The sequence below is a fragment of the Lonchura striata genome, chromosome 11 (assembly GCF_050655825.1).
Source record: "Lonchura striata isolate lonStrDom1 chromosome 11, ASM5065582v1, whole genome shotgun sequence".
NCBI classification, from domain to species: domain Eukaryota; kingdom Metazoa; phylum Chordata; class Aves; order Passeriformes; family Estrildidae; genus Lonchura; species Lonchura striata.
Genome location: NC_140713.1, coordinates 6,159,462 through 6,185,689, shown reverse-complemented (window position 1 = coordinate 6,185,689; position 26,228 = coordinate 6,159,462). Strand labels below are relative to the sequence as shown.

At 42.1% G+C, this 26,228-nt stretch overlaps 1 protein-coding gene across 1 annotated transcript in view; it reads right to left on the bottom strand.

The window, feature by feature from the left end:
• The window catches only part of LOC110473819 (transcription initiation factor TFIID subunit 4), a 148,655-nt gene extending 127,512 nt beyond the window's left edge, over positions 1-21,143 (bottom strand). Inside the window, exons 1-5 of the mRNA XM_031505873.3 lie at positions 20,115-21,143; positions 16,263-16,435; positions 2,676-2,807; positions 2,163-2,378; positions 1,202-1,324 (exon numbers count right to left, since the gene is read on the bottom strand). Of these exons, the coding sequence (XP_031361733.2) occupies positions 1,202-1,324; positions 2,163-2,378; positions 2,676-2,807; positions 16,263-16,435; positions 20,115-21,111 (1,641 nt within the window). The 5' untranslated portion in view covers positions 21,112-21,143. The remainder of the gene's footprint in view (positions 1-1,201; positions 1,325-2,162; positions 2,379-2,675; positions 2,808-16,262; positions 16,436-20,114) is intronic.
• Positions 21,144-26,228: the final 5,085 nt, after the last annotated feature.

Genomic DNA, 26,228 nt, shown 5'->3' with positions numbered 1-26,228 from the left:
GGTACAATTTAATTGGTAGAATCCATATATATAAAACTAGATATGCAAAGCATTCCCATACATAAAAAGCATGCTTATAAGCAGATATAAAATTTTCTCCTCTATGAATTTGTATGCATGCTCACAAAATACACACTTACATCAAATACATAATCAGGCTTTTCTTTAGTAGTAATTCAAGAGAATTCTAACTTGGGTGCATTTTATGATACTTCTAAAGTATCATTAGTTACAAGTTCAAATGGTAATAAAAACATTAATTAGCCTTCCTGACTGATACAGAACAAGAGAAAAACCAAAGCAAAACAAGCTTCAATAAATATATTTATTATATATGCATACTGGTACTTCATTTAAAATACTGTAAGTAGTTACCTTTATTTAGTCTTTTCAAGCTGGTAAAAGTTAAAACAGGTTTTCACTGGAATCATTTAATATGATTGTTGAACAGCTCACAAGCCTTAGGCTTGTCTAAAATATACAGATTTCTCTGGCAATGAATTCAAAGAAATGTATAGCAACTCCTTTTAAATCCAATTTTCTCATAGACTATATTACATTTCTTTTAAGAAGCTTGACTCTTTTCCCAACCCCACAGTAACCTCTGTCTGCAGCTCATTTATACAATTCACTGCAGCATCTGTTGCACTGCAGACTGCAGCCAGTCCTGCCTTTTTCTGGCCAGAGAACTCTAACCCAGCTTTGCCTCTGGAAATCCCTGTGCCACTAAAGCTCCATGCGGGGACACCTCCCTTCAGAACAGCAGAAAATCAGAAGCTCAGGAAAATACTTTTCCTTCAGTCCTAGAAACTCTAAACCATGTTGTGAGCCACGATGTTCTGTGCTTGAAAAATTATGAGCTTCTTGTTTCAAAGAACAAGGTTTGGAGGAAAAAAAACTTAACAAATCCTTAAGGAAAAATCTCTATTTTACTAAAGGAGAAAGCAAAGTATTACTCATCAAAACAAGAGTGGCTTTGATACTAAATATTTTGCTACATTTCCACTTTCAAAAACCAAGAGAAAGTCTGCATTTAACAGATTTTTAAATATATATAACATACAGAATATTGCATTTTGATGAAGCCCAGCCCCTTTCATTACAGCCAAATAATTGTGAAAATCAAAGCAATAGTTTTCAGCATTCATAAATAAGAAGTTTAATAGGTAACTGACAAAATAAACGGTAACTAAGTATTTACCAACAAATCTTGAACCAGAGCTTTCACATTGCGGGACGTTTCTGGAGATGGTGAATTATGAGAAGCAAGCTTTATAAGGGTAGCTAAAAAGTTTTTACATTTTTTCACATTCTCTTGCATTTCCTGCAAAAAGCCAAATAAAACAAATATTAGCTCCATGCTATTTTTCCATCACAATCAATGCATGTTCTGACCACTACAAATAAGGAAAATGATGAAATTTTTCTAATTCAGGCCACATATGAAATATGTTTTGCTATTACTGCTTGTTACCTGAGATTTTCTTATCTTCTTTAGGTAACGAACATCATAGCTCGCAAATAACAACAAAAGAAAATAAATGAAAGAAATATATTTTATATTTTTACAGTCTGCTTTGGTACTAATAACCTTAAATATCAGAAGTAACAGGACAATTTGCTGGAGATGAATTCCCCTTTGAGATGCCCAACAGACAATGTACAAATGTTCCCCAAGCTATCTTAATTTGTTAAATTATTGATTCGGTATGTTTTTGTACAAAGCAGCTACAGCAGTAAAATCAAATTAGAAATAAGTCATCAAACATCATCGTATCTGATCTTTTTCTCATTAGTAGCAAAACAAGCCATTATTTTTATACGGCATAGCTGGTCCCAGAAACAGAAACATCACACTTCAGTGTAACCATAGTTTTGAGGCCCAGCAACAGGATCATCAAGAAGTCCATAGACTGAAGGCTACAGGAACAGAATAGTTCTTTCACTAGTGTCACATACATGACAGGGTGGGGAGAGCTGACCACAAGTGTTCTTCCTCCCTCTCAGAATTTGCATCCCATTTGGCTGAAACCAGGGGAAGAGTTTTCCTGTTTGCCAAGTATTTATCCCATCAGGGCATACATGCCTGCCTGAAGAAAAAGCTCTGCCAGAGGAGTTCTAAAGTACTAAGAAAACCATGTTTCCACTAGTGTCACACTTGCCTGGGACACAACGGTGGTTCCGGGCACAGGAGAGCTGGGAATGACCAGGGGCTGCGCTGGCACCTGCGCTGCCGTGTGCGGGGGCAGCGGCAGCCGGGGCTGCCCCGAGCCCTGGCTCTGCGCGCCGCTGAGCAGCGCCGGCTGCTGCGAGCCCGCGCTTCCACCCGCCACCGTCGTCTTCAACAAATTTGGAGCGCTCGTCGTAGCTACTGATACCTAGTAATATTTTATATTAAAAATTATTAATTTTCACTGTCAAAAAAAACATGTAAATCATAAAGTCATACAATGGTTTGGGTTGGAAAGGAACTTCAAGCTCATCCAGTTCCACTGTCCCGGGCTGCTCCAAGCCCATCCCAACCTGGCCTTGGGCACTGCCAGGGATCCAGGGGCAGCCACAGCTGCTCTGAGCACTGTGCCAGGGCCTGCCCATGCACAGTTCCTCCATGCACCCACCCTGAATCTCCCTCCCCTGCCCCAGCCCAAGCCCAGGCAGCGTGCCCAGCCCCTGACCGTGGTGTGTGAGAGCACAGCCCCTCCTGGCAGCGTGGCTGTGGCGCTGGCGGGCGCCGCCGTGGATGGCACCACCTTGGCTTGCACCGGGAGGCCCAGGCGGACGCTGGAGGTGGCCACGGACGTTGGCTGCTGATAAAGGAAAAACCAGCATTTTACTTGTTTTCTCCTTAATAACTTGATCTCCAAGGCTTTTTAATAACAGTGATTACAAGAATAATCATTATTAATACTGAAAAAAAAAAAATCAAACCTAGTAATGTGCTTTTATATGTATATTCACAAATACTGGAAAAATTAGCTTTCTCATGTTCAATGACAGCTTTGCAGTATTTCTCCTGAGAAGCTATTACTCGTACAGCTATATGGAAAAGATTAGAACAAACAAATGTGACCTGCAAAAAAACTGATGTTACATTGATGCATTAATTCAGTTGTAATATTTACATGTCAATATTCATTGATATTTGAGTTTATCACTGCCAGTAACACATACTGGTCCTCTTGGCATTTATGGGCCTGTTCTAGTGCTTTTTTTAAAATGCAAATTAATATGGACAGAAAATTTAGAAAGCAGAAAAATATTCTTTAAATAATTTCAGATTGAATTACATAGAAATTAACTTGCAGAGAAACGACATCTAAGCACTGGGAAAACCTTTGTCATAGAATACAGACTCTGTACCCAGACAGCAACTGCAATATGAAGGGGAGACAAAGGAAAATGCCTGACCTACAGCCTTTCAGTCAGTAGTACTTTCTACAGCTCAGGAAATTTATCTTATTTAGCAACCATATTACTTATTTTGTGATTTACTTTAATTGCAAGACTGAAATCTCTTTCCATCCTACAAAAGGACAAAATTTAGGAATTAAAAAATGTCTCCAGAGAAGTTACTTAATTCTGCAGGAAGGTAAATACCATCATAAATGAAACGCATCATACAATATGGCAATTATGACAAAATGAGAACTACACATTACTAAAAATGGAGGCCACACTGGTGTCTTAATACTTGCATTTATTAAGACACTTGCATTTATTAAGATTTGCATTCACACATTCAAAAAAGACAAATTTTCTAAGTGGATAGAGTAATAAATCATGGCTGATGTTGCTTCTCACAAGATAAAACTAGTTTTTCTTGATTTAAATTTTAATTCATATGTCTCTAAAATTCATATTTTATAAAGAACTGCTTATTTTAGAGTCCTACGTTGCCTATTAAGCTTACATAAAATACTTCTCCAAAGAACATCTAGTGTACTCTAAAATATCTCCAAAAGGAACAGAAGCCCAGGCAGGCATTCAAAGCCCCAAGGATTCCTTACAAATCAGTCCAGCAACATCATCTACTGGATATCAATCTTCTGTACTTGGGGGAAAAAAAGGAGGAAAGAAAACAAATCAAATAAATCTACCTGACATCTGAGCAAACCCCTTTTTTTTGTCTGCATAGCTTTCAAGATTTTTTAAATCTTGACTAGGGATGCCTTCCATCCTGAGATAGCCTAGAGACAGCAAACAGCATCATCATGAAAAGGCAGAATTATCTGTTTTTTTTCAAGAAGGACCACATAAAGCTTCTCCTGTTTTAAACATCCTACACCTCTTTTCTTCATTATAAAACGAACAAGTATTTTAAAATACTGGTTGAATGAAATTATATCTACCTGATGAGTGCTGCATTTGAAATATAAATATTGTGTATCTTGTTCACTTGCTTATAATAAGTTTCCAGGTAAGAACATAGCATGCCCGTGATACCTGCCCCTTATCAGTCTGGGCTTCCAGAAGTGAGGATTTAGGAAAAAAGCAGATAACCAGGGGCACTTCTGGCAGCTACTAGTTTCCAGGCAAGACCTGCAGCCAGAAATCCATAAATACAGAGTGAGACTGCATGCTAGAGAATTTTTCTCAGCTAATAAATGCTCATTATTCATCACAGGAACATACTTGAAAATAAAACCGCACATAATTAAAATATAAATTTTCACTATTGTAGTGCCCAACTAAGAATGTATTCCCATGTGCCAGACCTCAGCAGCAAACTGTGAAACTTGAAAACTAAATTCACACTTGGTTTTAAAAATCAATAGTGACAAAAGCCTTTAATATAAAATGGCAGTAAAATCCACTAAAGTGCTGGATATGAAGAAATCCCTTACCACCAGAGAACTGCAAATAAAGTAATGCACTGGTTTATTAATGTGGTTCCAAAATTTAGAAGGGTAAAAAAGGTAAGTCTGAAATGAAGGGATGAGAAACACAACAAGGAACTAGCCTGAAGAAATTATAAAATATCATGGAAATTATCTACAAGTGACAGCTACAAGTTGCCAGAAGACACTCAAAGGATTCCTAGCATGAATGCTTTGAGAACTGATAAAAATGATTTAGAAAGAAAAAGCTGTGTTTTCTATGAAGGAAGTTTGTAAACAGATCTCATGAGAAATGAGAAAACAAAAATTATCAACATTATTTTAACAAAAAATCATAACCCAGTGTGTCAAGTTCCTACTGGAAGAATCTAAAAGAACTCATGATGTTCCTTGAAGAAAAGCTGCTGAGGTTTGGTAGGATGCTATTAAATTCTGAAATTACCGGAAAAGCTCAAAAGAAATATATTTTCAAATCTATTATTTTTCATTAGATAAATCATATTATTTTTATACTCCCTAAATAGAGGGAAGTAACACTGGAGAGCCTCTTGCCCTGTGCTCAGGCACTGACAGGTGGGAAGGCAGACCATGAAGAGCAGTCAGCAGGCTGTGCTGATGCCCAGGGGACACTGGAGGCTGCGTGTGCACACAGACCTGAGCTGGCTCTGTCCACACAGCTCAGAACAGGGAGCCCAGCACAGTGCTACAGAGGAAAGGAGGATTTCAGGAGGGACAGCCTGGCAGGAGGGGTGTCCCAAGGTTTGCTCTGCCTGCCCAAGTCACACAGGTAACACATGTGACTCTGATTTCAGGGTGCAACAAATCACTTCCACTTAGGCAGTCAGAGCACACTGGAATTGTTCAGTGCAGGAAAACCCTGTGTTCTATAAATTCTCTTCTTCGACAACATCCCTGCCTCCTTCTCCCTAGAGCTCTGGGCAAATCTTGGGAAAGAATCCACTCTACCTGCTGTGCATAAACAAGCTGTCTCTGTACAAGGAATACACAAGGCTGCATTTGAAAAAGCAAGTCACTTGAATATGGAGAAAACAATCAAAATAACCAAAGATTATTTGTCACTGCCAAGGCAGGACTGTGCCAGCTTTAGAGACTGCATTGTATATTCACAGATTTATCAAATGAAGTCAAACTGTCAGAGTTTAGTATGCAAATCCTTGGGAGCAGGTTTGGGCTACACTTGTATTTTGTACTACAAAACCACCTGCCTACCAACACTCCATGTACCAGCAGCATAGGCTCTGCAATAGAGCTCACTTTTGAAAAGTTCCACACGTTCTTCATGATCATTCCTGTCAATAAACTTGGCCACTATCAACCAAAAAGAAGAAAATGCTCCAGTAACATTGGAACAAGCACTAACACAAAAGCCAAGTTTTTCACAATACAAATTGTAACTCCTCTTTATATCTTCAAATACATGGCTTCACTAAGTGTTACGCAAAACTCAATTTTCATAAGATCTTTAAGTTTTGATTAAAATCTTTAAGTTCAGATTTGCAAAATCTGAAATGAAATTCAATTTAATTTCCAATTATTAATGTAGAAGGCTTCTTATAAACTCAACAGCCCATGCTATGATGCCATCAACAATCAATGGCACTGTTTAACAAAGAGAAACTGGGATCACAGACTGGCAGAAGCATAAGCTAAAGGTCAAATCGGGGAGCTCACTTGCAATGGGCTGGCATGGGCAGGTTTTGGTGCTGGCGGCTCTGTGAGAAGCTGCCAGAAGCTTCCCCTGTGTCCAGCAGAGCCAATTCCAACCAGCTCCAGGACAGACCCACCCCTGGCCAAGGTTGGGCCCAGCACTGACAGTGGCAGCACCTCTGGGAACACTTGGGCAGGGGGAGGAAATCCCCCTGGAATTGCAGCTGGTGGGAGCAGGGAGAATTTGTGAGAGGAGCAGCTCTGCAAAGCCCCAGGGCAGGGCAGGAGGGGCAGGAGCTGCTCCAGGGGCTGGAGCTGAGGTTCCCCAGCCTGGGAGCAGCCCAGGGAGAGGCAGCTGAGCCCCCCAGCCCTGGGCTCCAGGATGGATCAGGGATCCTTTCCCCCCAGCCCTGGGCTCCAGGATGGATCACGGATCCTCTCCCCCCAGCCCTGGGCTCCAGGATGGATCAGGCATCCTTTCCCACCAGCCCTGGGCTCCAGGATGGATCAGGGATCCTTTTCCCCCCAGCCCCTGGAGGCCCCACACGGGAGCAGGGGGTGCCTGAAGGAGCTGTGACCCCAGGAACTCCAGCCTGGAGCAGCTCCTGGCAGGACCTGTGGCCCCGTGGAGAGAGAAGCCCAAGCTGGAACAGGTTTGCTGGCAGGAGCTGTGACCCCACAGGGGACCTGGGCTGGAGCAGCTCCTGAAGGACTGACTGCACCCATGGGAAGGACCAGGATGGAGCAGCTCCTGAAGGACTGACTGCACCCATGGGAAGGACCAGGCTGGAGCAGCTCCTGAAGGACTGACTGCACCCATGGGAAGGACCAGGTTGGAGCAGCTCCTGAAGGACTGACTGCACCCATGGGAAGGACCAGGCTGGAGCAGCTCCTGAAGGACTGACTGCACCCATGGGAAGGACCAGGCTGGAGCAGCTCCTGAAGGACTGACTGCACCCATGGGAAGAATCAGGCTGGAGCAGCTCAAGGAGCTCACTGTCTCCTGTGGGAAGGACCCCACACTGGAGCACTGGAAGATGTGAGGAGCCCTTCCCCTGAGGAGGAAGGAGCAGCAGAGACAACCTGGGGTGAGCTGAGCACAGCCCCCATTCCCCATCCCCCTGCACCACTTGGGGGAGAGGTGCAGAAAGCTGGGAGTAAAATGAAACCCAGGAAAAAAAGGAGGGTGAGGAGAAGCTGTTTTAAGATTTAGTTTTTATTTCTCAATATCCAAATCAGATTTGATTGGTAAGGAATTAATTGCCCCCAGTTGAGCCTGTTTTGCTGTGTCAGTAAGTGGTGAGTGATCCCTATCCTGACTCACAAGACTTTCCTTACATTTTCTTTTCTTGTCCAGCTGAGGAAGGTGGGGATGGAGAGGCTCTGGTGGGCATCTGGTGTCCAGCCAGGATCAATTGCCACATAATTTTTCAGTAACTAACTCATACAACCTTTCCTCCAGGCATGGCTGTAGTCTGAACTGCTATTAATCCATTAAATGTTCCCCCTGCTTCCTGAGACTGAAACTTCTGAAGAGTTCATGGAGAAACCCCACAAACTGATTGGCTGCCTCTCAGTTCCTCTGGCTCCAGCTCATATGAACAGGCACTTCAATGTCAGATGCAGAGAAACTTTTTATCAGAGATTGGATTTTTTTTCAGCCTAGTAAAAATACAGCAAAACTGACCCAAAGCATTATACCTTTAAAAGCCTGACATATGCACACAGTTACAGAAAATTACTGGAAACAGCATCTTTAACAGGTCAGAGAACATAGGCAGAACCTGCACTGCCACCAGTGTCACCGAGTGGAGCATCAGAACCCAAAGCAGGGAGATGCTGCTCTGTTCCTCATGTGCACAATGTCCCTTCTGGGGTAACAGGGCAAGAAGACACAGGACTGGGAGCAATTATACAGGACAGGCAGAGGACTTTGGGGCCACAAGAGAAAACCATCAGAAACCAGGGGTTCTAAGTCCAAAACCCCTACTGCTGAAGCAAATACTTATCAAAGTACTTTCCCAGGCTCTGGTGAAGTGGTTGGTCCTCCTACAATCACTAGGGTTCACCCAAAACATCTGGTGAATAAAAACCAGCTGAATTTTGTCACTACAGTTTGATTCTATCCCTGCCTCTAGTTCTTAGTGCTGCCTGCAAATACAGATAATCCATTGTAATCAATACTCTCATTTATTAAATCATACTCTTATTGTATTAAATCAATGTATTTATGAGTGCCCAGCTTGAAACATAGAGTTTGTGACCAGGAGTGGCCATGGCTGTAACTGAAGGCAATGAAGTCAAACTAAACACAATAAATTAACCAGCATTTCTCATTCCATATTTAAAATAGAGACAATTAGGCTCCATTTCCTACCTACAAAAGGAGGCTACTAATCCCCTTAACTGGCTTGTTGAGAAAGTTGTTACAGGGATAAGCTTCACAAAAAAACCTGTTATTATTTCCCACTACAGACTGGGGCAACAAGTAAGCCTGAAGCAACCCACTGAACAGTGGAAAAAATGTTATATAAATCTTCATTAATTAGGACTGTCCAGCCTATACACTGTAGGAATGAAAAATAACAGTAGTATGTGGTCATGCATATGCACATGGCAGCCACCGTGACAGTGCTCAGGAACCTCCTTTATAACACTTGCTAATCTTTGTTATGTTTAAATTTACAGCCTTACTAGCATTTGAGTGTTTTCTAAGTTTCAGGGCTGTGTCAATGCTACAAAAATGCAAACAGTATAATTTTTTAAGTACTGAAAACTTATTGTCTGCTTAATACAGAAATGAATCACTCATTGTGAAGGAAAAGAAGTAAAATAGTTTTGTGGTTAAAGCACAGTAAGGACCACACATTTCTTACTCTCTCTGACCTCCCAACCCACCTGCACTACTACCACAAATGTATTCTCCAGAGCACTGCAAAGAACCCCAAAAACCATCAATACAAAAGAATTAGTATGGAATAGTTTATCTGATGATAATGGCAGTGCACCTTAGCAACAACAAAGATTTATCTATCTGCTTAAAATTTCTGCAAAGCGTAAAAACTAGCATTTGTTGGAAAAGCAGAAAGAATGTGAAAACAGAAAAAACCACAAGAGTCAATAACAATAAATAAGTAAAAAAAAAAAAACCAAAACAAAACAAAAAAAAAAACCAAAGCTGCCATAAAAATATAAACAGTGCTGAAAACCCAGGCATAAGTGTATGACCAGACCAATCTCAGATTTGCAAGGCTCTGCTTTAGCAAGAACAGCAGCCTGGGAACCATCAGCCAAGCCCACGCTGCCCACAGCATCAAGTGAAGGCACAGCCTGAGCTGCTGCTGCTGAGTGTGCTCCACAGCAAAAACACAGCCAGAGCAGGGGATGCAGTGCCTGGCACACCCTCAAAAAGCTTGGGCTTTCTTTCATGTTAAAAACAGTGAAAAGTGAAACTTAACAAACTGAAACTCAACAGAAAGTATCGAAACACAGAAAACGAAACAGCAAAGTTCATAATATAAACTCCCAATTCCGAAAAGTAGAAGTTAGAAAAATGCCTAAAGCGAGATTAAAGAAAGTTAGAAAAATCTGTCATTTTCTTAAAAAATATATATCAGGCTGTTTAGACAACAAAAGCAAAACACTAAACCATCAAACTTCACACATAACTGCCTTTTCTGATCAGTAAAAACATACAAAAAAAAACTTAATAATGAAAAACACATTTTGAATCAAACTTGAAACAAAAACATTTGTCAACTCTTAAGCCAACTCCATTTTCAGCAGCAGTCCTATGAAAACTCCAATATACACTCCTTCACCTACTTTGAAGTTCCAATAATAAATATTCCAAAAGAAAATATGCCAGGCTAACATTGGTCTTTCCTGTATGATATTCACTTTATATTCTTAGTTTACAGCAGCACTTTAATTTTGTAACTAATACAATTTAATTGTAATTGAAAAAAATTGAAATGAGCAACTTTTTTTGCTATTTAGTTATGAATGTAAGTTCACCTGGGTATTAAGATAATGAAAGCCAGTAAAAAAACACATCAAAGGTATGAAAAGCCATGAAGTGTACAAATTAAAAACACAGCTAAACAAAAGAAACACAGCAAAGGAAAACTAGATGGCAGCACCTCCCTATTTTTCACAAGTCTAAAATTCAAAACAAGATATGGAGGCAAAAATTTAATGCAATCTAATAACCAGTTTTAGAAGACTTCTGAATTTATTTATTATCTCAGAAGAATATATTTGAGCAAGCAAATCCACACTGTTTGAGCTGATCATAATACAAGAATCCAGAGCAGAATTCTTCTAAGACCAATTTAAGTTCCAACAAATCATTACTTGTTTCCTAAGAATACTGTACCTTAACAAATATTCTAAAGCTGATTAAATTTTGGCAACGTTAAAAATTTATTAATATTCAGCTAAAATTAATGTCAATCAAAAAGTAAAAGGAAACTAAAACCACAAAGAAAAAATATTTAAATTAAAATTATGCTAAGTCAAAAGCATCCAAATAATGTTTTTCAAAAGATGCATATTATCACTTTCACAGTACAACAAACTTGCACTTTTTAATGCATACAAAGATTATTATAATACTCAGGGAAGACCAACTATTTCCATGTAAACTCTGAGATACCAATTAAAAAAAAACCAAACAAGCCTCTTGTAGCTGCACTGATATGAAAAATACTTTTAATATACCCAAGTACTTCGCAATTTTTCTCTAAACGAAACAAAACACTGGAGAAAAACAGCAACTAAGAGTAGTTAATATCACAGAATTTTAGATTCATTTAGGTTGGAAAAGGTCTCAAAGGTCAGTGAGTCCAACCATTAGCATTCCCATTATAATCCTATGCAATCTTATAATTTGAACTAAATTAAAACTGTTATTTGGTACAATTGCACAAATGCACTCATGTTTTTCTTGAATATTTTAAAGATACCAGGAACACTGTAAATGGAAAAGATCATTAAAATATCAAATACATCTCAGTCACTGCTGTCTGCACTGTTGTTACTGCACCTTCGAGCTCAGCCTCAAACTGACCAGCTGAGACCCTCCCTACACAGCATGTGCTTATCCCCATTTGCCAGTTTCCCAGAATCCCACTAAGAATGGAAACAATCAGATTTTTTTTCATGCTTTACACAGCAGCAATTAGGAGGAGCATAATTAAATGTCTAATCGAAGATTACCCCACCTAAGAGTCAAGAAGAACCCAAGTTTTCCTTTCAAAATGGATTTGCCTCTCTGCTCCCAAGAATCTAACACAAAAGTGTACTCAAAGCTGTACATCTGCCTCCACTCCTGAAAGCTGCAAAAAACAAGACAAACACAATATGAACAGAAGTCAAACAACTTAAATAGCAAACCCAAGCAATCAAAGAATAAGAAATATCAGATTTAAGATCCTGTGCAACTCAATCATGTGCCTTGAGTGCCCAGCTGAAGCGTTCATCATGGAAGGACTGGAATCCACTGCACACCCACAGGACACAGCAATGTGGGATCAACAGAAGTTATGGATCTTAGTCTTTCTGAACTCTTGTCTTTGGCACTGCAATCCAAACACACCTTTTTTTAAACTTGGGAAGGGAAGAGGGGTAGCTCTATAATTCCCTACTAGGGTAAGTACTACTGTATGCAGATATTTAACTTCTGAACCTTCAACAACAGAACAGGCAAGGATAGAGTCACTGTCTTTAAGGAAAGCCTTGACTTCAGTCCTTACACAAATTCCTTAGGGAAACACACTACACTTTCCTTGTCTCAGCAGCTTCCATTGTTCCCAGAGAAAGGTGGCTCCTTCCTCTCATACTGTCTTGGATACCAGCCCAGCGGCTGAAGCTAGAGGAATTTTCAGGGAAAACTTGATTTATTTTCTTCCAAAATACCTGTGAGCAAATTACAGCCCTGGGTATGGAAAGAAAAATCTTGCTGTAGTACCCAGGCTGCTGAAGGGGTTTAGAATCTGAACAGCTCTGTATGTATTGACCAAGTTGATCTTACTTCAGAACATTTAAAATATTGCCTCATTTCCCCCTCCTTTTTGGAGAATGGAGAAATTACCCAGTTGGCAAGGGGAGAGAACCAAAAAGCTTTCAAATTTAGATGAACACTCAGGAGTTTTTCAGACATTCCTTCTTCTAGTGTTAAAGAAAGTAATTCCAAATCTATTTTACGTTCTCCAGTTAGCACTTTCAACACTTTAAAGAGTTGCCAAAAGTAAATGCCAGCTTTTACAGTTTCTTTGGCATTTAATATCCTGTATTTTACATCTAGGTGTATAGCTCAGCTCACCATACTAATTATTTAAAATGTATAAACAAATGAACACTGAAAATAAATACTTAGCTAAGTAACTTGTAACACCTGACACAGGCTAAAAATTAGGACAATCTGCAGATTATGGCAGTAACCATACTACCCATAAAGTATGAAGGTCAAGTGCTTTTCTGATACATTCTTCATAAGATATTATTTCCTAGAATCCTGAGGGCAGACTGCAAGTTTCCACCCATGCTGACTTTCTACATGGGTAAAAGAAGGATAAAATGCAAACTCAGTGCCTAAAATACAATGCTAAGCTCTACAAATTTAAAGCACTCTGCATTTTAATCCAAATAAAGCTATTTTAAGATAACTGAATAAAGATAACAGGAATTAAGTTGAGCTCTACACAGTTAAATACCAACCAATACCAATATCAGAAAGAAAGGTTAAAACTCCAGAGCCTGGCACGTTCATCCATCTCATAAAACACTTTGCAGGATTCAGGCAACTAATGTTTATTTTCTGTCTTGAACTAATGGCACGAGAATTTTCCTGTTTTTCAGTCACAGTAGACATCATTGACTCATGAACATTCATACTCTATATACATAAAAACCTAGCACATTTTTTTTGATTAATTTTAAACTTCTGGAAATTTTAATTCACTGAATTCAGCTTTCTGGCCATAATTAAAAACTCCTTGAAAAAATTATTTTCCAGTACACACAATTTCCTTTATTTTAGCACTCGATCCCCGAATCAACTAACTATAATGACTACTCAAACAAATAATTGACATTTCTAAAACCGTAGCATAATATTTATCATTGAACATTTCATCTGTAAAACTAACTAACAGTTTCTGATTATAAACCATCCCCTTATTAAATAAAAGTCTCATGTCTAGTTCTGATTAGATAAACCTTTAGAATTTATATCTTTACAATCTTGTTTTAAGAGGTGTCAACCACAATTTTTAAAGAGCACTCTAAGGTCAAACATATATAAAACATAAGCATGTCACAATGAAAGAAGACTCTGAAGATCAAATGCAGAGTCAGGGAAGTTCAGTATAAATTTCCCAGGGGCCATATTAATTATTTCTTAACCCTGTTAATTACAAATACAGAAATTATGCAGCTCAGTTTGGGTTATTACTAAGATTTTCAAAGGAGATTAATCCAGACAAGCTACACTATCATTATTCTAATTCCCCTACACTAAAATAATCCAACTTTTGCATCTTCCAAGATATTGATCATTCCTGAGGTCTTGCTGGCTTCCTCAATTCCAAGCCAGTGTATTAGCACCAGGTAGTGCAAAGGAACACCTACAGTGCAGTGGGTTATTCCTCTGGGCAGAACCCTGTACAAAAATAATTAATTTTCTAATACCTGAACTCCAGATTCCAGTGGACTCTACAAACACCTGAACAGGCACTATCCTCATGGGTTTATTTCTGTATAAATCCATCAAGTAGGATTATACCCCTTTTGCAACATTCACTGCTTCATACAAGGAGGGAACAGCTGCCTGAGATCAACACAATCTACATGGGCTGTGCACACATCTTCAGGCTGACTTTGGGATCCAAACCCCACACTGAGCCCAGAGTCAAGCAGGGTGCCTACATTTCTGCACACTTCCTTCCACGTGCAGTAAAAGTTATTCCTCAGAAATCTTCAAATTACAAACAATTTACTAATATCTGCTATGAATGCTTCCATGTTGAATTTTAATTCACTATTAATTAATACTGGCCAGAGAACAACTAACAATACAGAAGAAAAATAGCTAAAAATAACAGACTTGGATCCCATTCTTGATACAGTCTCACCACACACCTGTTTTGCATTTACACTATGCACTTGTCTCAGAACCATTGCTAGAACATCTGCTTGTAGTAATTCCTAAAGAAGTGACTGCACTTATTTGCAAAGAAAGGCCCCAACAACCAAAGACAGATGTACAAATTCAGGAATTGGCTGCAATTTTGTTGTCATCAAACTAATAAAAAAAATCTGTAAACAAACACAGGCTTATCACTGTGTTTATTTTTCCTGGAATACATTTCTCTTTGAAGGTTTCTGCAAGTCTTAGTCTTCAAGATACCACAAATTTTAACATTATATGGCTGCCTTTTCTGCAAAGGGTTCTTTAACAAATTTCATCCAATATTGCACTTACCTCTCCTTGAAAGCACAAAGGTTTTGTTTCCAGGCTTTCATTATGTCTTTTCTGACACTGAGCTACAGTCTTCCTAGGTACACTCATTTCTAAAACTTACATTCTAGTTGGTCACTCTGTGGTTTATAGATTGCCTCATATATCTGTTTTCAATTCCCCAAATTTATTCCAGCTTATTTCTCATCTGAAATCTTTATTATTGTTTTCAGTTTTGAATTAAACTCAAAAATCTTTTAGACTATAAATACGGTGTGATACATAAAGCATATAAAGGAAAAGTAATGAAATGATAAATATTGGGAAATACACGCTGAACTTATTTCAAGCAACTTCTACAACAACTAAAAAGTTGCAAAAGCCCCTTTTTCATCTTTCCACAGAGAATTGCTTACCTCTTCTGCAAACACACACCTTAAGCAAAACCACCTTAAACTCTGCCTCTTAGTACTATGGCACAGCAGCCCTGTACCAAGATCCAAAGATGTTTGCCTCCACATTTTAGTCAAATACCTCAGGTCTAGCCCTAAATGGCCCCAAGCTAAATTGCCTCTCTACAAACTTCTAAACCAATGCAGCCCTCAAAGAATAAAAAAAAAAAAAAAAAAAAACCAAACAAACAAAAAACCCCCCACAAAAACAAAACACCAAAACCAAACAACAAAAGACCACCCCATATTCACCCTAGAAAATGAATTAGCTCCAAGTTCAAATCAACACATCCTGATAAGACAGGAAAGCACTCTATCCTATCAATCCCTAGAAAAAGGGAAATGTACTCACAACACAGGAAAAACTTTCAGTGGAGACATCACACACAGAAGCAAATTAGAAGAATCAAATCTTTCTTTTGAATAAAGTATATTTAAAAAGTTATTTTAAATGTATTGCAAATCCTTGGATAGAATGTGATTGGCTTTCTCTTTTCCAATGTCCTGTGAAATTAGCTATCCTGGGATATCACAGTGCCTCTGATTCAGAGCTGCAAGGGACACTTATTAAACCAGTGGCACACAGTCCAGACTAAGACTGAGCTTTGCAGCTTCCAAACATGTCTCAGTCCGAACAGAGTCTTAAGAGATTCTCTAAAGCATATTTTTTCCTTAAATAAGAAAAAAAATCCTAAGCCTCATAAAATAAACTACATTTGAATAAGTATTTCCTATTTTCCCAACAAAAAGGGGTGTCAAGGGGAGAAAGCACAGTTGCAGAAACATATAAGGGCAATAATGTGTAAGACATAATGCAGCAAATGTAAATCAGGCCAGACATACCTGAGCTGTGGACAGGCGAAAAACGGGGCCAGCTGTGGGCACAGAAAGCCTGGGTGACATGTTGGCAGGACCCTGTCCCTGTGTCTGCACCTGGGCCTGCATCTGAGCCTGTGCCAGAGCCTGCTGGGGCACCATCACGAGCTGCCCGGCGTCCGTGCGCACCAGCACCATCCCTAGGGAGGGCAAGAACAGCCACTGCTCAGTAAACAACAGCAAGGATAACACAGCCAGAACTACCTAACCACAGAATGCAGAGTAGAGCTCATGGATAGCACTGTACATTATTCCCTGTAGTGTACCTTCCTTTTGATTCTCATGTAACATGAGATTTTATTTCAAAGAAGAAAGGGAGCCTCACTAGCAGACGCAATTCAGTTTGGAATTTAAATAGCTGCAGTTTATAGAAAGCAGGGATGAAAAAAAGCAGCCACTGGAGTGTTAGGGGGACAGTGATTTCCAGCAGTCTAGTCAGGGTCAGGAGAACAAAATTAGAAATAAATACTCATTAATGGTAAAATCTAAGGACAAGACAGCTGCTGGGAGCACGATCAAGTACGTGCATGCCATGGACAGAGGCCCGAGAGCTTTGCTAAACAGCTTATGGGTACATGCAAATATTAGGCCAGAGACACTTCTGAGTATACAATATTTGAGATTTACTTAACACTGAGCATTAGCAAATTAATCTATTTGGTACCCACCATCACCACTTTGGGTGGCACCCACTACCTGTGGTTTAAACACCAACAACAAACACTGCTAGGCCCAGAGAACCAACAGATTCCTCAGTACACAATCACACAGAGCAGAAATTTTAGAAAATTGGCAAGTGTTTTCTAACACTTTCCGGAAGTAAATGATAATTTTTTCAGATTCTTTTATTGTAAAATACCTCACAAATAGAGGCTTTATACACAACAGAGCCATTGTCATCAAGCTGTGCCCAAGCTTTTGTAGTCAGCAGGTCAGAAAAAGGGAGATAATGGCTAAGTTGGTCCATGGATCCTGGAGTTTCACATACTCAAGGTCACTGCAAAGCATGTAATGTTCTTCTTATAGTTCACTCAGAACTAAGAAGCAGTTCTCCAGACAGATTATTAAAAAGAATTTCCAAGTTAATTCCAGAATACATTTTAATAATTTAACCTAGATAGGATACAACAGGTCAAATAAACAGAAAAACATCTAGTCTGCAACTACTAGAGAACCAAAAACTAAAAACCTACTCTGCAACTACTAGAGAACTAAAAACCTACAAATTCACTTTAGTCTGCTGATAACAGGGTCAGTAGACACTGTTTCTACAACTTACCTCTATGTGCTAATTACTTCATATACTTTTTTAACTTTTCAAAGGTAAAATCTTATATCCAATTCTAAAGGTAACAGTTTACATCCAATTCTAACTGTTAACTTCCCGGGCAAAAAACCCAACACCTTCCTAATGCAACACAGTTTGTAACATACCCTGAGGACAGAGAAATCCAAACACTATTACAACAGATTTGAGAACCCTACAGCAAGAGAATCTTTCAGTCTGACATGGAAAAACAAAGTCCTAATTGTGGGATGAACACATGAGAAAACTGCAGCACACATAAAAGTCCTCACTTACAGAGCTGGGTGCTGCCAGCCAATCTTTCCTGCAACAAACACAAACAGAAGGCAAATTTCTGCCACTATAAACTAAAGATTCATGGAAATCAAAATTTAAGGTAACAGGCATACAGAGCTACAGCAAGGACCACATCCAAAAGCCATAATAATATCTCTCTTTCAAAGCCAAGAGTAATTTAAATAGAAAGTTGAAAGAAATTCATTAAAAACTCATCTAAAAGGTAACTTTTAAGGTCCATTAGCCATTTAAGCACCAAGCTTCACAGTTTACATTTGCAGAAAATCCTGCAAGCAGATGATGTGTCTGGTATATGCCATTCCTAAACCATCTGGACACCCAAATATGCCAACTGGCCAAATGGGTTACCACTTCTCTGATTATGACTGTGAACCTTATACAAGAATCCTCATAGGATAATGCCTACCACACATTAAAAAACACATGTTCTACTTGCATTACACAGATTCACAGGTGTGTTCTTAATTTATCTTCCCATTTTCTAAACCTAATTCTGAATAGAGAAAAACTGAGTGGAAATGATAAATTAATCTAAACCCATGACACAATGTCAATCAAAGTTGCAGACACAATTACTACTATAAATGAATAAATGCTCACATGTTAACATTATATTTTAATTTAGTTTGGAGGACTACAAAGTCCTGTTACTGAGCAGCTGCTGCAAGTTAGAAGCCAGTTAAATGATGACATTAATTTTACCTTCCTGTCAGTCAGGACATTTCATCAAGATGAAATATGCAACTTATGAGCATCATCTGCTAAAATAATCTGTTCTCAAAAACTGATTCTAAATTTCTGTTTTATATAGAAGTTTGCTATATGGGAGTTTCAGATTAATTAAAAATGATCCATCAACTTAAAAACTCAAAAATAACATTGTATTTTCTGAATAATTTCCTTTTAGAACATACTACCTTCATGTTTATGGAAATTTAATGGATTTCTAACTATCTTGTAATAAAACAAATTTGAATTAAAACTTTCTGGTGTATTATTTCCATAACATTTCCTAAATCCTGGATCAGACTGTTTTGAAGGCTCAGTTTTCCCTTTTCTGTTTGAAAATAACAGATCAAAGTATGATGAACTTCAGAAACTGTGGGCAAAGTTACAATGCACACTATCATCTGCATAGAGTAATCTTCACCAGATTAACAAAGAGAGACAAAGGCTAAGGGCACACAGTCTGAAGAGAAACTTATCTATTTCAAGTTAGTTGGGTCTTCAAAAAAACACCAAGATTTGTATGTTTGGAGCATCAGATTCTGGAGGATTTTTCATAAACTAGAACCAAATACACAACTGCTAAAAGTCCACTCAGAAGCAAACAACCACACCATAACATTACTACTCTACTTAGCTAATAAATATCAAGTATTTCAAGAAATAAGTTGGAAGAACTCAGTTATTTCAGACCACATCAACAGATCCACATCTTAACATGCTATCGATATTAACAGGAAAAAAAAATAGCTTAAATGTTAAATCTGCTCCTAAATCAAGATGTGAAAATACTTGTATTTTCATGTTGCAAAAACTTGGGTAAGGGACCTCAGTACCCTTCAGATGAAACAATATACAGGAACCATAAAGATGAAGGGATGCTGGTTTGGTTAGCTAGCAACCTTGCTGAACTTAAAGTTTTAGTAATTAAACCTAAGAAACTTAGAGGAGTAGTATAAAGAGGACATAATTACTTCAGAGTTGGAAATACAATCTGGTGATGTGAAGACTACCCTCATACAACAATGACATTATCACAATTACAGAAATTATAAATGTTAGATTACACACATTTAACACCTGGTTCACAGCAAAAACCATTCTTTCAAGCAGAAAAACTTTTCAGCACTATCAAGTGCAAAGCAAAAGTCCTTTAAAACACATATAAAGTTATTCTTGGCGACCACTACACCTTTTTATCCGATGTCCAACTACACCATCACAGGGTAACTCACCGTGGCTGCCACTCTCCACAGGGCAAAACCAGTAACTCACCCAACAGCAGCTGCAATTACTCTGCATTAGCCGTACCAGTTACGCCCTAATTAGCGGCAGCCGGCTCGTCAGACGATGCCCTCAGACAGGTGCCTCTTCTTGGCTTTCCAGCACGTCGAGCAGCGGGGACACGCCAGCTTTGCGGGAAAGGAAAGCCCTCGGCCGAGAGCAGAAGGTTAGAGCGAGCGGCGGTGCCGGAGCGGCGCAGCACTTACCGGGCGGGATGGTGAAGCCGGGCGGCAGCTGGATGGTGGCGTGCGGCGGCGGCCGCACGATCAGCTGCGGGGCCACGAGCCGGGGAGCAGCGCCCAGCGCCGGCCGCGGCGACACGGCCTGGGGGGCGGCGGGCAGGGCAGCGCCCGCCTTGGCGGTGACCGCGGGCTTGGGCGCGGCGGGGGCCGCGGGAGCCGGCGGGGCCGAGCCCGGGGCCGGCGGTGCGGGCGCGGGGCTGGCGGAGGCGCCGAGCGCGGTGACCGCGGGCAGCGCACCGGGCGCGGGCTGGGGCTGCGCGGCGGCCGCCCCGCCGTGCCCGCCGACGGGCGGCACCGCGGCCGCCCGGGCCCCCGCGCCCTCCCCGTTGGGCGCCGCCTGGCCGGGGCACGGGGCGGCGGCGGCGCCCTCGGCCGCTTCCGCCGCTCCGCCGCCCCCCGCGGCCCCGGGCGCGCCGTCGGCGGCGGTCGGGCTGGGGCCGGGGCCGGGGCTCCCCGCGTCCCGAGCGGCGGCGGCTGCGGCGGCCACATGGTTGTTGACAGGCTGGGCAGGGGCGGCGGGCTGCGGCGGGGCGGGAGCGGCGGGGCTGCCGCCGCCGGGAGCCGCTCCATGTGATTGCTGCACACTACTACTGTTTACACTCGCTCCCCTCCCCGCCGCCGCTGCCGCCGCCGCCGGGGGAGACGGGGACGGGAGAGGCCCCTGGGCGGAGGCTCGGCTCCCCGCGCTGCCGGGGCGTCCCGCCGCCTCCCCTGCCCCGGGCGCGGGAGGGGGCGCGGGGCGGCCGTGCTGCTGCCGGCCGGGGCTGCTGCCCCCCGCCAGGCTCCCCTGCTGCGGCTGCTGGGACGGGGCGGAGGTCCTGGGCGGAGGCGGCTCGGCGGGGCCGCGGCCGCCGGCCAGCTGCGATTCCAGGGATCCCACCAGGTCGCTGAGCGCCTTCTCGTCCACCTCCTCGGAGAAGAGCAGCATCTCCTCCAGTGGGTCCGACGCACCCGCCGCCATCTTGCGCTGAGCTGGGAGCCGGCGGCGCTGCGCGCATGCGCGGGGCTCTGCCGCGCGCGGGGCACCATGGGAGGAGCCACCGCCTCCGCCCCGCCCCGGGGCGGGGCCGGGCGGGCGGGCGGGAGCGCGCCCGGGAGCGCGCCCGGGACCGGCCGAGTGTCCTGGCGGGTGCGGCTGCCCAGGGAGAGGGCGGCGATGCCCCTGGGGGAGCCGCGGGGCGGCAGCGGGGGCGGGCAGGTGCCGTAGGGAGCAGCCTCCCCGCCCCGGGTGTCCGCAGGGCTCGGTGCTGCCGCGTCCCGGTGAGGCGGTGGTGGTCCCGTCCCGTCCCGGCGGGAGAAGCCAGCGAGCCGCCCGGCTGTCCCGCGGCCGCCCCGGGCCGTGCAGCGGCGGCAGCTGTCCCAGAGCCGCGGCCGGAGCGGAACGCTGCACCCGTGCGATTGCCTGACGGGGACGCTGTTGGCGGAAGGTTCGGAAAACAAAAATAAAACTCTTTGCATCGCCAGAGCAGCGGCCCTGGCGTGCTGCTCCCTCGGCATCCTCGCGAGAAATTCAAGGTAGTTAATTTTGTTCTAGCACTTTTGTTATCACGCGCCTGTATGCTCTTTTCCCACCAGCACTTCCTCGCACACTCTGAAATAACTTAAGACAGTTGTCCTAAATCATCGGTTTTTAAACTAATGACAGTGTCTTCGAGAGGACCCTCCAAATAAAAACATTTTCCTTGTGTGAATAACACGCAAGGGATAACCATGGGTTTGTAGTCCCGGCAGCAGCTTGGGGTCCAGATCTGTCCCTGCTGGCCTGCAACAGCACGAGTGTCTGCAAACTGGGATGTACTAGAGCTGCTGCTCTGTGGTCTGAAACGGTGAAACAGTCCTCATTTTGTGATTTCTCGGGCTTTTCCAAAAAAATGGAAAAGGTGCCTCAAAGAATAAGGACATGGAATTGCTCCATGCACCGGGAAGGAGCGGCTGGCTCGGCTCCTCTCCAGTCCTGGCTCCGTCTGCTCGGTCCTGCCGTGTGTGACTCACCGGAGTCACAAGACCAAACCGCTCCTGGCCGCTCCGCTTCCTCTCAAAGGAGGTTACCTTTTTATTCAGGGTACTTCTTCCTGATTGTCCTTTAGGAGCAAGTTCATGATGAATCAAAAGAAACCACCTTGAAAATGCATTAAATATAGGTTATAGCAGTTTCAATGTCTCCCGAAATTAAACCAGTGCATATTTCTTCAAAAAAGCAGCTAGTGAAAATACTGAAGGTCCAAAGGATGGTAAGGATGTATGAGCGTGGTGCAATGCATGAATGGGAAAGGACAGCAGTGTTTATGAAAAGCAGCATTAAATGTAGAAAAGAGATCTATACATCAAAAACTTGTTTAGAAAATGAGCAGTGCTTTTGTGGAGTGCTACAGCTAAATTAAATTTGGATTTTTAACAAATGCTTCTACCTGGAAGTTTTATTAAAACATGGTTGATATTAAGATTCAATTTGTATAGTGCAAATATAAAGAATAATTATTTGGGTTGGAAAAAATAGAAATCTATCCAATATTACTTTTGTATGAGTCAGTGACTTCATTGATTTTATCAGAGAAAATTCCATGCAGTCCTCAGTTGCCCTGCTCCTGAACTTCATTTGCATACAAACCATCTCCAGAGTTTTCATAAGAGAATGGAAAACTAGACATATGATTCTTTAATTAGTCCTGACTATGAAACAAATTTTAGTGCCCATTTTTCTAATACTGTGGCATTAAACTGGGTGTTTCCATAAAAACCCCCCTGGAAGAAACCGAATTGCTTTGTAACTTTAGAAGTTAAAAGTTACCTTCCAATTGGATAGAGAAAATGGCAAGTATTACAATTTGAATGTACATTTGTGTGTGGATAATCTGTAAAACATTAAGTTGTATTTCTCTCCACTCCTTTTAAATTGAGCCATTTTATATATATATAAACACACAGTGTAAGGAAGTGTAAGATAATGTTTTATTTAAAAAACATGATGTGTACTGACTCACATTCCTTCAAGTCAAGAGGTGAGGATACACCTAAGAATGTTTTTAAACTTGTTGCTGAAACTGCCTTTGGGCTTGAGCTTTTACATAGGGAAAAATACTTCTAGTAAAGTACAGAATCTCTGTGAACTTTTGTATTCATTCTATTACAAAAATATTTTCCAAATATTTTCATGCATTTCATCACAAAAACCATTTCTGAATATATTTGTTGCTCTATCATTTTTTGGAGTTACACATGTACAAAATATATATAAAAAAAAATAAAATCTGTGATCATCTCATCTGATCTTTAAAGATGCAGTCTTTCCTGAGTTATTTTTAGTTTAAGGTAGAGAATGGTCTTTAGAAAAGTTAACTTCCAACCATGGTTTCAAAATTGCCTGTAAAGAAGCTCCCCCACAGAACTTGTTGAGCTGCTCTTCAAGTCTCAGCATTGCTCAGGCCTGTGCCCTGCTCACAGCCCAAGTTTGTCATTAATAACTCAGTAACAGCAAATATTAATAACAGCAAAGTCCCCCTGCCCTGTTCAGCTGCATGGAGTGAGAATAGGGCTTGGGGACAAGTAATCTATTTTCTTCTACAGAAGTGAAAGTGCTTAGAAAGGAGCACTATTTTCCTGCTTACGTGTCATGTGTCAAATTCACACATTCAGTGCCTTCAAAGATACAATTTAACCATCTTAAGTTTAAATTTATTATCAAGATGCTACCTACCAATTCAGATTAGATTTTGAGATAACTTCTTAAAATGAAGAGATCTTTATCTATGTTATTGAAATTAACTTTACACTATAAAAATACTCCTTCAGCTGCTCATTTTGCCATAGAAATGATAAACTCAAAAATGGGAGAGCATGAAGATGACTAGAGTACTCAGAGCTGTCCTAGGAATAGCATAGGTGTAGGTTAAAAAAGACCTCTGAGATTCCCTCAGCACTGCCAAGGCCACCACTAACCCATGTCCCCAAGTGCCACATCCATGTGTTTTTCCCTCTGGGGACTGGGAGTCTGTCCTGGGCAGCCCAGCAGCCCCTTTCAATGAAGAAATTTTTCCCAATATCCAACCTGAACCTCCTCTGGCATTGCTTGAGGTCGTTCCCTCTCCTCCTGTCCCTGTTCCCTGGAGTACAGCCAACCCCCTGGCTGTCCCCTCCTGTCAGGAGTTGTGCAGAGCTACAAGGTCCCCCTTGAGCCTCCTTTGATCCAGGCTGAGCCCCTTCCCAGCTCCTTCAGCTGGTTTTCATAAGATTCCTTCTCTAGAGCCTTCACCAAACCTGGGTCCCTGGCTTGGTTTCATGTACTTCAGTTGCAAATTAATTTCATTTTTAAAATTGCTTATATCAATTTTGGAGCTTGCACAGTTAATTGTAAATACTTGTTTAATAACCTTGACAGGACTTGATGGTGAGACTTGGGAATATTTGTCATCAAGAGAGTTAGAATTTAACCCTAAAGTGTTTCAAGGGGGTAGTTTTCCATTCCTAGGCATTTGTGCAGATTTTTTGTTGGTCTGTCTTGGGTTTTGTTTTGGTTTTGTTATTCATTCTGGCCAAATTCTCTCTTCCAGAAACTTACAAGTTGTTTCAGAAAAGGCTGTTAAGCCTGTTCAGCCTAAGGACAGCTGAGAGGGGCCCTCAGGCCTGGCTGTCCCTGTGTGCAGGAGGGCAGAGCAGCCCAGGCTCTGCTCCAGCCCCAGCCATGGCCCCAGAGCCACGGGCAGGGCTGAGCCCAGGAGCTGCCCCTGCCCAGGAGGCAGAACTCCTGCCCTGGGCAGTGCCAGCCCTGAGCAGGTGGAGCAGAGAGGCTGTGGAGTCTCCTCCTGGGGACATTGCAGAGCCACACGGACACTGCTGGGCCCTGTGCTCTGGGCTGGCCCTGCTGGAGCAGGGAGGTGGCACCAGAGCAGCCCCGGGGCCCCTCCAGCCTCACCACCCTGGGATTCTGTGAAAAAATAAACCTTGACACTTTTCCATTTGATTTCTCTTTGAAAGCTCATCCATTGTATCCCAAGCTCAAAGAAATGTCCATTTCTATTTCCTATTCCAACCACATGATCTTGGAACCCTAATTCTATAAATGTAGAATGGAAAGTAGACAATGGTTCTGCAACTAGTCCTGACTTTGGAAATAAATTTTAGCGTCCATTTGCATTAAACTGGGTGTTTCCATAAAAATCACCCTCTCCAGTTTTGAGAGGCAGATGAAAGAAGTCTCAGGAAGATGTACACCAGAACTTCCTTCCTTCTCTTCCTTCTCTTCCTTCCCTCCCTCCCTCTCTTCTTCGCTTGTGTAAGGCAGCAGGAAATCCCTGTAACATGGTAGCTGATCCTCTGCACTGTTACAAGCCTCTCCACCTCCCCCAAGCGAGGTTGCGAAGCAGCCACAGACCATCCTCTTTCCTTGTAACAGAATAGAGGTGTCTTTGTTATTTCTCTAAACATGAGCTTTATTTTGAGCTGAATTACAAATGCAAATTTTCAAAAGTGCTATCCCCCAGAGTTGATAGATTCTATCCTGTCATTTACAGCAGAACTTTGCTTCATGATCTTTGAGGTAGTTCAGGACACGCTGGGAGCAAATGACAGTAAAGCTCCCTGGGCACTCCAGTCCTCCTGGAAACCTCACAGCCAGCCCAGCCTGGGCACAAAGCTTCCAGGAGTCCAGCCTGCCTCCTGCTTCGGCACCTGCAGCCCCTTCCGGGAAAGCCTGGCTTGTCATTGCGTTTCAGAGGCTATTCTGAACAAAATACTTGCCAAACCTTTGCGACATGATAATGTCCAGGTGCTGAAACAAAAGCTAAATAACCTCTCCAGAGGCTTGTCTTTGTTGTGTTTTCCAGGGGGCCTGAGGCAGTATCGTGGCTCCAACAAGCCTCACTTGTGATTCTTACTTAAGGTGCACAAATCCAGCGCAATCACAAAATCATGAGGTGTTTGCGTGTGTTTACTTGTACTAAAAGGGTGTTTTTCAGGGTTAATCCCACACTTTGGTCAAGATTTCATCAACATGGTGTTGCTTAGTGCTGGCTGCCAGGATGGGACTCTCAGCACTCAGCAAAGGCAATCTCCGTGACGCACAAACCGGTGTTATCACCCCGC